The sequence below is a fragment of the Oryctolagus cuniculus genome, chromosome 6 (assembly GCF_051225735.1).
Source record: "Oryctolagus cuniculus isolate XC-2025 breed Fujian yellow rabbit chromosome 6, ASM5122573v1, whole genome shotgun sequence".
NCBI classification, from domain to species: domain Eukaryota; kingdom Metazoa; phylum Chordata; class Mammalia; order Lagomorpha; family Leporidae; genus Oryctolagus; species Oryctolagus cuniculus.
The window spans coordinates 138198180-138213682 of record NC_142872.1 but is presented as its reverse complement, the minus strand read 5'-3'; the positions used below and the strand labels follow the sequence as shown (position 1 = coordinate 138213682).

General features: G+C 36.7%; 1 protein-coding gene across 3 annotated transcripts in view; it reads left to right on the top strand.

Moving 5' to 3' along the window:
• CSMD3 (CUB and Sushi multiple domains 3) overlaps window positions 1-15503 on the top strand; it is a 1281859-nt gene that overhangs the window by 1236580 nt on the left and 29776 nt on the right. For all 3 annotated transcript variants that reach the window (XM_051844770.3, XM_051844772.3, XM_051844771.3), the window contains 2 exons: window positions 9043-9222; window positions 10977-11150. In XM_051844770.3, coding sequence (XP_051700730.2) covers window positions 9043-9222; window positions 10977-11150 — 354 coding nt within the window. The remainder of the gene's footprint in view (window positions 1-9042; window positions 9223-10976; window positions 11151-15503) is intronic.

The following is a 15503-nucleotide window of genomic DNA, read 5'->3' as shown; positions in this document are numbered from 1 at the left end:
GATATGAACGATAATTTGATTTTCTGTTGGTTGAATAAATTATTTTAGTAAAATTTGGTTTTCTTATTATATCCAATTATGGACTGTTATTTCAGCTTTTATTTCCACCCCCTGTATCCAGGCCTTTTTTCTTTTGTCTTTTTGTTTTGTTTTGTTTGGTTTGGCTTTGCTTTGCTTTGCTTTGCGTTGCTTTGTTTTGATGGGAGCTGGGATTGGGAGAGGGCAGTTACCAGATAAACTTTAGATAGAAGTTATCTTTTATTCTCTGTCCATATTTATAAGTATCTCTTCTCAGAAATTTTCAAATAGATATTTTTAGGATTAGGGAACTTCCTCAAGGCAATTATCACTTTAAAGGTGTTAGGGACTGTTGCTTAAATCAGGTTTCAATCATGTCCATAGCTGTGCCATGGGGTGGCATTAGTGGTATTTCTCTGTAACTTTATGATCAGAATCTTTTGGATGTCAGATCCATGGGTGGCAGCAGCAGTAGCAAGCAATATCAGCAGTAAAAGTAGTCCATGGGTTCCAGTTGAACCATCTACTTTTAGAATTGTGGATGTGAGCATACCAGATAGTGATTAAACTTTCTCAGATGGCAGCCACTGGATGGGTCTGCTTGTTGCATCAGCCTTTCACCTGAATGAGAATTAACATCTACTTGAGATATGCAATAGAAGAGGGGTCAACACCTGTTTGAGACATGCAACCCAGTAGTCATGGAATAAGACTTGTGTCCTTTATTCTCAATCTTTTTTGGATTGAGATGTATAATTACCCGAGACACAGAGCTTAGTCCAGGCTGATTCAGATCATTTGAGGGAGCCCCCACCCCTCCAAAAAAATAAGGTGCCTCGTACTATACTCCCTCCTCTAAATTTCAGTTTTTGATAATTCTGACCTGAATCATTCATTGAAATTTATACAAAACAAACGAAATACTCAACAAAACACTACAAATCACCTTGTTCTCAAGTTGCAAGCACAGTAGCACAGCTCAACACATTGTAGCCACCAGAGAGCAGAGCCAGCTAGTAAGTCAAAAACAATAGAAGAAAGATGCCCAAGTAGTGGTGGTCATAGCATAGACCATACTACTCACAGCACTAGTTGTTCTGTGGTTGCCCAGTGAAGGGCATGATCAACTTCCTGTTTCCCCAAGTCAATTTGTTAACCACTGATGGATGCCACAAAATAGAAGATGTACTGAGAAGATATTAAAGATTTTCCACACATCATGGCTCTCAGCCGAGTGGGGAAGGTACCTAAGCTGGTCGGAAGTGGCATAAATGGTGGGGTGGATGAACAGGTTTGATATTTGGTTGCGATTAGGGATGTGGACTCAGAGAGAATGCCTAAAGATGTATCAGGATTTGCTCAGTTTGAACTTCCTTGCTGGTGCCATAGGCAGGAAACAGCCAGGCTTTCTGTTCAACTGACCCAGCTGTAAATCAGATGGGAAGGGAGAAGTTAGAGCTTGAAACATCAGAAGTGGAGTCAGACTGTGTATGACAATATATTGTTGTCAAGTATTTTACTTTTGTTACTGCACACTACATTGTTAGTCATATGTATCTAAACATTCGATTACTCCTCGAGAGATTTAAGTAGTAACACAAGTCTTAAATATTTGTATATGTGAACACCACTTCAGGTTGCCTTCATCCTTTTGCATACATCCATATTTCCAAATGATGTAATTTTTCTTTTGCCTTTCTACTAATCATTTTTTGTAGTTTTCATTATTTGCATATGGATATATTTCACTTTAACAAAAAAAAAAAATCCTAGGAAACAATTCAGGGCAAGTGGTATTCCTTGCTCTGTATCAGCACTAGGTACTGTCATATCAAATGTTTCTGGGTAATTCTTTCCCATACATTGAGGTATTTCCTTACAAACTGATCAGTATTCTGCTGACCACTTGAGGATTTCCTTCCCTGATTTCCCAGAGAACCTTCTCTGGGACTGTCTCCTTTGTTACCTTGTCCAACAGACTCTGTCTCTATGGTGCTTTTCTGACTCTCAGATCCAACTTCTCAATGCACGTAGTGCATGTAATTGCACAGCTATCATAGCAAATAGGTTCTTATTCACAGTCATGCATTACACTACAATGTTTTGGTGAATGACACAGACCTCATATAGGACATTGATTCCGGAAGATTATATTGCTAGTGTTGTTGTGGACATCTATGATGTTTGCACAATCACATAAAGAAATAACCTTATTACACATTCCACAGAATGTGTTCTTCCCATTAACCGCTGAGTGGCTGTATCATATGATTTCAATATCTAGTTATCAGAGAGTAAAATAATGATTTTGAGAAGAAAAATGTATCACTGTATCACTGCGAACTTTGCCAAACAATGAGAAGAAGCAATTCATTAGGTCAGATCACTGCTCTCTTAATATTTCACAAGCAAGTGAAGCAACATTGGCACTCTAAGAATTTTGCCCTTTGAAAATTTGACACCAGTATGATTTGAAAATACATCTTTTCATTTGGTTGATTACCAGGCAGCAGCATATACAGGTGCACTACTTTCCTGAAAGTGTTTTTTTTTTTTTTTTTTTTTTTTAATTTATTTGACAGATAGAGTTAGACAGTGAGAGAGAGACAGAGAGAAAGGTCTTCCTTCCCTTGGTTCACCCCCCAAATGGCCGCTCCAGTCGGAGCTGCGCCGATTCAAAGCCAGGAGCCAGGTGCTTTTCCTGGTCTCCCATGCGGGTGCAGGGCCCCAAGCATTTGGGCCACCCTCCACTGCCCTCCCGGGCCACAGCAGAGAGCTGGACTGGAAGAGGAGCAAACGGGACTAGAAACTGGCGCCCATATGGGATGCCGGCGCAGCAGGCAGAGGATTAACCAAGTGAGCCACGGCGCCGGCCCCTGAAAGTGTTTAAAACTCAGTCCAATCACATCTGTAGATAAGTCAGCTGTCATTTGCCTTGGACATTTTAATTTTAGAAATATTTTTGGAATAAATGTAATTTAATAGTAATGGAAATGTTCCCAAGCTTTTTTGGGAACATATTTGGCCACTGTAGCGATTTTGATAAAAGAATAAAATTTTAGTCACATACATTCTCCTTGCTTTGTTACTTAACCAGCTTTATTTTATAAGTGAGCTGAGAAATTGCTTGTTTAAATAATCTTTCTCTAAAAGTATATCTCACAAGCTAAGCTTCTTTGCTCTTCCTAGCACTCATCTTTATTCTACTGCAATCAGATACTTATTAAACCCAAAGCCAATGCTGGAGGGTAACATTGCCTCCATACAGATTGTTTTCCCCTGGATGCGATGAAGATTGTATTGTGGAGTTAAGATCACACATGGAAATGTCACATACACTTTGGGAAAGGAATTATGCATTATCCGTTATAAGCAGCTTGCTGCAGGAAGAAGATACTTGCCATATATTAGGTAGCTCAAGACTAGCCTGGTTTTATTATTTTATTAAGTTTTAAAAGATATTTTTTTATTTAAAAAACAGAGTTACAGAGAGGCAGAGGCAGAGAGAGAGGTCTTACATCTGCTGGTTCACTCTCCAAATGGCTGCAAAGCCCCGAGGTGGGCCAATCCGAGGCCGGGAGCAAAGAGCATCCTCTGAGTCTCCCACGCAGGTGCAGGGAACCAAGCACTTGGCTTTCCTAGGCCATAGCAGAGAGCTGGATTGGAAGCAGAGACTACAGACTCAAACTGCCTCCCATATGGGATGTCGGCAACATAGGCAGCAGCTTTACTGCTGTGCCACCGCGCTGGCCCCGATCCAAAGCCAGGAGTTAGAAGCTTCTTCCAGTTCTATCATGCAGGTGCAGGAGCCAAGGATTTAAGCCATCTTCTACTGCTTTCCTAGGCACATTAGCAGGGAGCTGGATAGGAAGTGGAGCAGCCAGGATGAGAACCGGCACCCGTATGGGATGCTGGTGCTGCAGCAAAGGCTTTAAACCTCTAACTAAAATAAAACTAACCTGGTTTTAAAATATGTTCATTTTCTGTGATGTTTAGACTGAGAGTTTAAAAACTAGGCCCAAGTATAGAAAATATTTTAAGAATATTGATTATATAGCATTCTTACCTTTCATGTGTAACAGGGAGAGCCATCCTTGGTACCTAGAGACCACAGTGTGCTGAGTATTCAGTGTTTTGGAAAGACGTCACAACCTATGCCAGGGCATGGCTTGTTAAGTGGAGTAAGGACTAATTTTCAGGTCTGAATGAAATGTACTCATTAGTGTTTTGGGTTTTATTTTCATTCACGATGACTTTTGCTTCTAACATGAGCAATGCACAAGAAAGTGTGTCTGTCACATCTTGTTCATTTGTCCCAGGGATAGCATACTGAATCACATTGTAGTAACCATGAATAAAGTTTTTTGTTCTAAATAAGCAACACAGAAATGGCCCTTACTAGAGTTTTTGTCACAAACCTGAGAATTCTCAAAGATTTTTTTGTTGTAAAGGACAGGTCAAGGAGATAGGGCTAGTGTCACACAAGAACGAGCAGGGGATATTCCAGTATGAAATTGCATCAAATGAAGCTACACAAGAATCTTCATTACCTCAAGCAGTGAGAGCTATTGTAAGGAAAATATTGGCAGAACAGAGAGGAGACAGGATAGGAACTCACAGCCAAAACAAATTGTATTCAAGGAAAAATAAATTCGCAGTGGCTAACTGCCAGCATCCAAACAGGACAGGATGAGATGTGGAAGAAATCAAGAATTTAGTTACAGACTGAATTTATAGAGCGTAAACCAGATAACGGCCATGAAGGGGGTGGAGCTGAGCTAACTTTTTACCGGCTTTTCATACTTTCTGGGGCTTCCTTTTTGCCTGCTGGCTGATGGGAAAAGAATGCAAAGGATTGGGTGGAGAAGAATACAGGGCTTTCGCCTGAGCCCTGTCTGTCAGTGTAGTGGTTTCCAGCGAGGGATGATTTTGTTTTATGAGCGATATTTAGAAATGTCTGGAGATATTTTTGTGTGATCATAGTGCAAGGATGGGAAGGGGGAGTGCTATTGAAGTTAAAAGATAGATTCCAAGGACATTACTGAACATCCTGCAATACAATAACTACTCAACCATAGCCAAGAATTGTTTGGCCACTAATGTCAATATTGCAAGGTTATCGGGGAGAAATCTTTCCTCCCTGGGAACTAAAAGTGAAGCCAGTTTTGATTGGAAAATTAATGTAAAATCAGAAGTGTTGTGAGATTAAATGGTTTGACCATCTTTCTGAAACATCATTTTGCCGCAGTAAAATTCTGTTCTGGTCTTTAATCTAGAAATCTGGGAAAGAACGTGTATGAAGCCTCCATAAGTTTGTGTTTTGCTGTATTGTCTGTAACAGGAAAACAATGGAGTAATTTAGCCATCAGTCCATAGGGATTTGGTTCCATAAATTATATTACATGTATATCCACATAAGAGAATATTATGCCACTAAAAGTATCTTACATATTTATGTATACTAATATGCAAAAATGTGTTCATTAGATATTGAGCAAAAATGAATTTGGCTAAAAGATTATGTATGCAGAGATCTTATTTTATCTTATCTTAGTTTAAAATGCACATTTGTAAAGCTTATATGAGTAGTAAAAAGAAAAGGTAGCCTTAAATTCCAGATAGCCTAAAATTACTACAATTGTTTTATTTTTAATGTAGAAGTTATTTACTTAGATTTATTGTAAATGATGGCAAATTAGCAGCAGTTACATAATAGACTCAGAAACCTCCCACAGAACAAATGTTAACTTTTGAAATACTTTATGTTTTGGGGGAATTTGAGCTTACAGTTTAATCATTCTTTAGCATACTCATTCATTTATTTATACTTCAAACAAATATTTAGACTTTCATAATCAGTTATGTACTATATCAGCCTCTGAGAAAAGGAACCAATACCTCTCTTTATGGAGTTCTAGTGGGGGTGGGAGGTATGCAATCATGCATGTGCACTTGTATATGTGGTATTTGTTTAGGAAATTTAGTGATTTTAGAAGATTTTTTTTTGCAATAAACCACAGCACCCTATTGTCATGTGTTGATGCCTCTGAATTTTAGGGTAAAGCCTTAAAGAGCTGCTATTCTAAGATTTTGCTTGAAAAGACCCAAAGCTGCTTTTTGTTGCTTAGAAGAAACTGGTAGTGAATAAATTGACGTTCAGAGCAGGTGCTGTTTACAAAGCCTGTTGCTATTGGAAACTGCCTCTTTGGCCTTTACTTCATTAGGAAGTCACCAAACAAATCCTTCAGAAGCTTTTGTTGTCAGGCATTTCATTCATGATGCTGCAGTGATATGCACAGCTCTTTCTTGGTGCATCTGTAAAATAAACCCTCTGTCCTCTCCTTCGGTGGCTCCCTCTCAGCTCCTGTGCTTACAAATGGGTTGACTGTTCTTTCTTGCCAAGATTCAGTCTGTAAAGCACTGCCTAAAAATTACAATTTGTAGGTATAACCTTTCATTTTATCATCTTAATTAGGAATGTAATGTATTATAAGGGAATGCAATATATCATAAAATAAAATGTAAATATAATAATATGTAAATGTAAAAATACATAAAGTAAAATGTAAAATAAAAAAGTAAAATGAAATAAATGCATTTATATGAGTATAAATTTGGAAAACAAGAATAATATTTGAACTGCAATGACCACAAATTTGAATAGTAGTATTTGATTCCAATCCAACTGTGTTGTATCATTTAAGAAAATCTTTTCCTTATCAATAATCATAGGAAGAAAAATCACCCTTTATACAAAATCCTAATTGGGAGTCTGAAATAGTCAATGAGTTTGATTTTAGTAGACTCTCAAGAGGGCCAAGAACTATCAGGTAGACTGCTTCAAATATTATTCTGTAATTGGTCTGTCATGAGTAATGGTCCTAAAGTTTCCTACACACAGAGGCTTAGAATAATATGAAAGACACCTTTGCATTCATAGTTCTTAATGGTAAATTAATAAATACACTATAATGGAAGTTCCATTAGAGTCTTTCTTGCCTTAATTCATTCTTTGTCTTTGACCCTGGACCTCTAAAATATGGGTAAGAATGAATTTTAGAGAGGGAGAGAGGGAAAGAGAGTTAAGATGAAGAGAGAGAGAGATGGAGACAGAAACAGAGACAGAGACAGAGTGAGAATATAAATCAGATTTCCTTGGGGCGATCTTTTTTTAATTTTTATTTATTGATTTATTACCTTTTTCTTTTTATTTTTTTAACTTTTATTTAATGAATATAAATTTCCAAAGTACAGCTTATGGATTACAATGGCTCCCCCCCCATAACTTCCCTCCCACCCGCAACCCTCCCCTTTCCAACTCCCTCTCCCCTTCCATTCACATCAAGATTCATTTTCGATTCTCTTTATCTACAGAAGATCAGTTTAGCATATATTAAGTAAAGATTTCAACAGTTTGCTCCCACACAGAAACAGAAAGTGAAAAATACTGTTTGAGTACTAGTTATAGCATTAAATCTCAATGTACAGCACACTAAGGACAGAGATCCTACATGAGGAGTAAGTGCACAGTGACTCCTGTTGTTGACTTAACAAATTGACACTCTTGTTTATGGCATCAGTAATCACCCTAGGCTCTTGTCATGAATTGCCAGAGATCGATCATTTACTTTTAATGAATCGAAAGATTCCATAGACTAAAAGACCAATATACTACCTGATTTTTTTTTTAATTTCAGGAAATAAAAGATAAAACTTGTATTTTTTTTGATTCAGAAAGCTTTTAGTCAATTTGTGACACAAATAAATCCTATCCTTCAAAACAGATAGATTAACATATATAAACACTGTATATAATCTTAATTAATTGACTTAAATATATTTTAAAATTTATTTTTAATTACATATTGTGTTAGTTGTATTTTCTAAGTGCTCTCAAGTCTTTATGAAAGTTTTTAAGTGACATTATAAAATATCATAGTATTATGTATGTAATCATAGGCATGAGATCAGTACAACTAATAAAGCCTTATGCACAGAGCGTCCTGTGCAGAGTTTAATGCTCTGTGATAGCTGTTACAGAGTTCATAACAATTTTACCTTTCAACGTGTCTTTTGTAGATAAAGGCCTCTGGGACGATCAATGCAGCATGTCCTGAGGGCTTAAAGCCTCTCCTGTGCAGTCGTGCTTCCTAAGCACATCCTTAAGTTGAGATCTAGGCCTTTTGCTCTCAAGAGCCTCGTGTCCCTAGCCCTTCCTGGCCTACCCTATTCATGCAGTCACTGGGCGGAACCAAACATTAAGTGTGCCTTTTCGAAATTGGGAACACATGGCATACTGGGCAAGGATTAGGATTTGAGAGATTTCTCACTCAACACCAATATAGGTAGCAGATACACTTAGAGTGGAGGTTCAGTTCCTTAACATTTACCCTTCTGCCTCGGTTGGTAAGTGTACAAATGGGAAATTGATTTCTTTACCACCGACTGTGTGACATTTTCACTTTGCCCTAGGAATAAAAATAATCTATTGTGCACTGTGTGATAAATTCACATTTTATACTCTATTCATTCTTTGACTTATTCAATAAAAAATATTCTTTCAGGAGATAGAAAGAATTCTGTTTTAATACACAGTTGATGATGCTGTAGAGACGATATGCTCTTAGCTCAGCAAGTCTGACAAATGAGAGATTTAAGTGCATTTGTAGGAATAGAAACTTTAAATAGTGCATTAGAAATCTAATGGTTTCTCAGTGGTCATACAATACGGATTGTAAGAAGTTACTGCAACAGAGTCTCCTACAACATAATTTCATATTAACCTAGCTTTTCATGGTCTAAATAACATTTTATGAACTACATGTATAGAATCTGTAATAAGCATATCTGATGAAAATCAGGAATTGGCAGTATATTGTTCAAATAAGTTTATGTTTTATGATTAAAAATGAACATAAAAACCAATTTTCTCTACTTAATATTAAGTATGCCATGTGCTTACTACTCCTCTCCATTAAATCCATGCCACATTAACCATCTGTTCTTCCAATCCAATACTGATAGTAATCAGTTGTGGAGACCCAGGTATACCAGCCAATGGACTGAGATACGGAGATGATTATGTGGTTGGACAAAATGTTTCTTACATGTGCCAGCCGGGCTATACAATGGAATTAAATGGCTCCAGAATCAGAACTTGTACTACTAATGGCACCTGGAGTGGAGTGATGCCAACTTGTAGAGGTATGATGTTGATTTCTTCAACAGTTTAAAGTAATGTCTACCACGTAATTTAAATAGTATTTTGTAATTCTTAGTTTCATTTGTTATTCTGGTACTGAAAAATAGCTGATTCAATTTTTTAAAACCTCTGTTGTTATATATAGGTCTTAAAATTTATATTTTGCCAAAAATATATATTAATATAATGACAGTGAGATTTACATCCAAAGGAAAAATATTATGTATTCTAATATTCAATCATCATTATTATTTATACTGAAAGATGAATGTTTTGAAAACAGCCAGACTGAATGATAGAACTATTGATTTTTCTAAAGAATAGAACTGCTTATTTCTTCAAATAGTGCATTCTAGAATTAATCTCTTAATCAATGAAGGCAAAGATTTGTTACTTTATGCTATTGTTTCACTGGAATATTTTCATATTTTTGTTTCCAATTTTTATGATTACTTATAGAATACTCAAATTGGAATGCCAGGAAACATATTGCTTCATAGTAATTTTTATTTTAAATTTAGAATGCTCTTTAAGCCATTTTTAAATGTCTGTAGTTTAGTATCTCCCTAACTTAAAATCTAACAAAAATAATTTTTTTTCTCCTTATTTACACAATTTCTAATTCACATGGCTGTAAATATGCAGATAGTGTAAATATTTGAAAATATATGACCAGAACTTTTATATTTTAGGGTTTCTGTTATACATGATTTCAAGGATGATTTTAACTGAGTCCTTTAGTCTAAATGTTGCTAGAAAACATATTACAATAATTTCTTATTTTATTTCATTTTTTAAAAGGCTTGTTTATTTACTTATTTGAAAGGTAGAACAACAGAAAGAGAGAGGGAGACACAAAAAAGTGGTTTATCATCTGTTGGTTGACTCCGCAAATTGCCATGACAAACCAGGGCAAGGCCGGGCCAAATCCAGGAACCAGGAACTCCATCCACAAAAGTGGCAGGGACCCAAGTACGTGGGCCATCTTTTGCTGCCTTCCAAAGTGCCTTAACAGGGTGCTGGATTGAAAGAGGAGCAGCTGGAGCTTGAACTGACCCTAAGATACAGGACACCAGTGTTGTAAGCAGCAGGTTAACTTGCTGGGCCACAACACTGTCCCCTCATTCCTCATTTTAGATTTTACAGTTGGTATTCCTGATTTTAATTTCATCTCTGTCATCTTATCTAACCTGTCTTTATTTGAGGACAACTTCAAACAATTAAAGCAAAATGAAGTTTTAAAAGGTAAAAACTCATTGATAAAGATATAATTAGCTTTAGTATATGAATCTAAGTGGTTCTGGGAACCAATTTGGATATTTTAATCAGACACATGATCTGTGTTTTCAAAAATGTCACAGAACTACTTTGAAATTATTTGCTAACAATGCTGAGAGGATATGTAGCCCAACAGCCTAGGCCTACAGTCAGTCTAAAGATCACTGGAAATAATTTTATAAAAATCCAATAATTAATTGGCTATAGTGTACCAGAGAAGGTTACCCTCTATTTGCCTCCCTGTAGATGCCAGAAAGCTTGCTGTATTGTAAAAGGATATTTGTTAAGAAAAAGTCACATTGTAGAGGGATTAATTCCAGGGATGTTTCAGGAATTCTACCAGGAGAATAAAACATGTCAAACTGTATTGTCCTCCAAAGGTTAAATTAGCACATATGCTTCTTCTAATGATATTTATTATTTTTTACACTCAGGACATTCAAACAGCTGTGTCTAATCTCTTTTAATGTAATTGCAGCTGTTACCTGCCCAACTCCTCCACAGATCTCTAATGGAAGGCTCGAAGGAACAAATTTTGACTGGGGCTTTAGTATTAGCTACATCTGTTCTCCAGGCTATGAACTGTCCTTTCCTGCTGTTTTGACCTGTGTAGGGAATGGTACCTGGAGTGGTGAAGTACCACAATGCTTACGTAAGTATAATTTCCATACATTAAAAATGATATTTTAATTAACAAATCCTATTTAAAATTTTCAGACTTTGCTAGATCTAAAATCAGATTGCTAAACTCTCGTCCATGCCTAGTTAAGAGTCAGGAAAAACTCAGTATTTACATTATAGCTACATTTCATATACATTTCAGGCATGGTAGTTCTGCTCTGAATCCAAATTTTAGGCTAAACTGCCTTGTTTACATTTTTTTTTATTTTTCATGATTATTTCTCAAAATAGAGATTCTCTTAGACTAATTTGCTTATGGAAATTTATTTATATCCAGCTGGTCTGAGCAAAATATTCTGTAATTATCCCAAAAATTTCTTACTAGGATAAATCCGTGTCACTTCTACATATTCATTCAAGTTTTTACAGTGCCATTTGTCATTATAATTTTTGTGATTGTGTATCTAAAATTACAGTTGTAAGCATACAGATGAGCGATTATTATTTTTGCCACAGAGCCTACTGTATGTAGGATGCAGCAAGTGACTCACATTTCTGTTATACACAGATAATTGTAGTGCATTTTGTGGACAGTAGTTATGTAGAGAAGTGTCCAGCGCTATCCTGTGCTGGTCCCCCTCTTCTTCCCGACATGCGATAAGGAGCATTCCACCTGTTCCCTGGTCTTGAAGTGAGGCGGGGCCACCTGAGCTGCTCAGAACCCTCCAGGATCTCCTCAGTTCATTCAGGCTATGGGATGCGTTTCTAGTTCTCTGATGGTATCATGTTCTGCTACTTCTCTCTTCATCCACTGCTCTGTAGGCATACAGACCTCCTTACTGTTAGAGCGCTCAGCTGTCCCTTTACGTCATATCAGTTATATGCACTGTCCATTGTCTGGAAATGTTCTTTCACTCCTTCAACATTTCACATAAAGCTCTTCTCTGCTTTGTCTTCCCTGATCACCTTAGTTAAAATGTCCTATTTTGACAAGTAAGACTGCCCTTTCAAGCCTTATTTATTCTCCTTGATAGTCTGCTTTCATCCATTATGTTTTCTCTTTACAGCATGATATACATTTTACTTATCTTGCTTATTTGGACTCTACTTAAACATATACTCCTTGAAAGTTTTTTTGGTTTGCGCCTCTATCCCTGGTAGAAGCAGACATTAGCAGATATTTACTTCGCTCACTGTAGTTGTTAAGGCAGCATGAGATTGGTGCAGGTATAGAAGGAATAGAAAGTAAATCAGTGTTGTAGAGAGCACAGAATTATCTAGAAATATTTGGCATATGATAGAACAAGTCATCAGAGGGAAGAATAGACATTTCAATTAATGCTACAAGGCAGTTTGTTAAAACACCACACTTATACACAATCTCTATCTCATACTAAATGCAAATAAATGCTGGATTTACATTTATCAAAGACTTAAAAATAAAGTCATAGATAGTAAATGTGCATCTAAGTAGCTTCAGGGAAATAAAGAATTTCTTCAGCAAGATACAAAAGATACAAACCCATAACTTGAAAAAATAAAAATTACTGGCAATGTTAAAATTTTAAATTTCTCATTATCCAAAAAGCTGTCAAAGATGTGGACAATGTATATAGTTAATATGTGAAAAATAACAATGATATCCAGAATGAAAAAAGTGTTCCTAAGTACCCCAAAACAAAACAGTAACAATGGGCAAAAGACATAACTATTTTCTAAATATTAGGGTGAAAAACAATGTTAGATAACATCAGTGTCTAGTAAGGATTGGAGCAATATAAACTTCCATAAGTTATGAATTGACACAATTATTTGCAAAATCTAGTTGCTATTATTTAGTAAATTTAAATATATGCATAGTTTATTGCTTAGAAATCTAATACCTAGGTATATGCCCTAAGTAAATTTTTGCATAGGTACAGAAGAAATATAAAACAATATTAATATCAGAACTGTATTAATATTAAAATCGAACAATTTAATTCATACATACTTATAGATATATATTGCATATGGGTGTCTGTGTGTGTGTCACTTAAACACAGTTATATTAAAGCAAAGTATATATTCAAGTTCAGAAAAGGTGGGCAAGAGAAAAATGCTCTTTTTATCAAATAGCCACATTTATTAATTTTAGAAACTTTATTAGGGAGAAATTCTTTTCTCTTTAATTATGTTTAAGATATGTGCTTTCATATTGAAGTTTATCATTTTGAAACAGAAGTCGTTTAAAAAGAAGTCTCTAACTCTGACATCAGTAGGTCATTTAATTTACTACATGAAAATCCACAGATAGAAAACAGATGAACAACACACAGAGGAATGAGAGGAGCTGGGAGCAAGAGTGACTAAGGAGTTTATTTGGGTGCATCTCTGTCCTTTCTTTTCTATGTTGAGTAAAGAGAAGATTCTGAGGTAAATGGCTTAGCATAAATACAGAAGAGAAACACTTCAGCTGTAGTCTGTGAAATAGCAGTGAAAGAAACAATTTTCCAAGCTGAAATATCCTTTGAAGATGTCCACTGAGGAATTTGTTGAATTCAAAATGTGGTAAATATACAAATATCAGTAAGACAAGCTCCTGGCCGCTAGGGTTTGTTATATAGCGAGAAATTCTGTATACTAAGTTAGAACCAAGACTGCAATATCTAATAGGTGGTGAAAATTAAAAGATAATAAACCTATGTTTATTCCCCCACCCATTTTATTTTACTATTTTAACTGTATTTTAAAAAGAAATATATTACTATAAAGAGGTCTGGGAATTCAAGATTATCTTAGAGTCTTGAATTTCTGGGAAGGACTTTGCACACTGAGCCTGAGACTAAGGTAGTCTGTTAATTAGGGTAAGCATACATTCTAGTTGGTGTGGGCATTCTTGATTTCTTCTTTTTTTTTTTTTTAAAGATTTTTTTATTTCAGGGCCAGTGCTGTGGCATAGCAGGTAAAGCAACATGCTGCAGTGCCAGTATCCCTTATGGGTGCCAGTTCTTGTCCTGGCTGCTCTGCTTCTGATCCAGCTCTCTGCTATGGCCTGGGAAAGCAGTAGAAGATGGCCCAAGTCCTTGGGCCCCTGCACCCACGTGGGAGACTTGGAAGAAGCTCCTGGCTCCTGGCTTCGGATCAGTGCAGCTCGGGCCATTGAAGTCATCTGGGGAGTGGGCCAGCGAATGGAAGACCTGTCTCTCTCTCTCCCTCTCTCTCCCCCTCCCTGCCTCCTTCCCTCCCTCCCTCCCTCCATCCCTCTCTTCTCTGCCTTTCAAATAAATAAATAAATATTTTAAAAAAAAGGATTTATTTATTTATTTGAAAGGCAGAGTTACACAGAGGGAGAAGGAGAGGCAGAGAGAGCCTTCCTTCCATCCCCTGGTTCACTCTCCAATTGACCACAATGGCTGGAGCTGCACTGATCAGAAGCCAGGAGCCAGGAACCAGGAGCCAGGAGCTTCTTCTGGGTCTCCTACTTTGTTAAAGGGGCCCAAGCACTTGGGCCATCTTCCACTGCCTTCCCAGGCCATAGCAGAGATTTGGGTAGGAAGAGGAGCAGTGGGACTTGAACCAGTGCCCATATGGGATGCTGGTGCAGCCGGCAGCTGCTTAACCCACTACAGCACAGAACCAGCCCCATGGGTGATTCACTTTATAGTTGCCCAACCTTTAGCCATCTTACGACACTTACACTTAAGAGTATTCAGCCGTTGCTGTTTATTTGCTTTAGAGGGAAATAAGCTTTTAGGTTCTGAATCAGCATATTTTAAAATTGAGTGAATTTTAAATGTTTGAAATGATGAATATATATTGATATTACCATAATAAAAAAATTTGAGATCATTAGCTATACATGTACTTGCTTAGGTTGTATGCTAGACTTGAAACCATTTGATCTCATTCCATGCCTCAGTCACACTTGCCTCCTTATTACTCCTTCTATTTCCTCTATCCTGAATGCTCTCCTTTGGTACATTAACCTGGCTAAACATTTTGTTTCCTCCAAATATTTTCCCCATGGGAGACACCTTTGCTACACACACACACACACACACACACACACATTCAGTCCATTGATCTTAATCTCCTTCCCATGAACTATTTTGTCCACAGGGTATACTGCATCCCCACATACTATCTTTCTTGCTCATTTATTATGTTAATTGCTTATTTGCTTTCCTCACAAACTTATAAATCCCACAGAGGCAGGAATACTACTCCACTTATTTACTGATATGTCCAAGTGCCTAAACCAATGTAGAATATAGTGTTTAGTAGTTAATAAATATATATTGAATGGGATTTTTTAAACAATTTATTTAGAAATCCTGTCAAGCTGATCTCTTCAGTGGTTGTTGTAAACATGGAGATGCCCTAGCTTTGTACAGAATTAGAC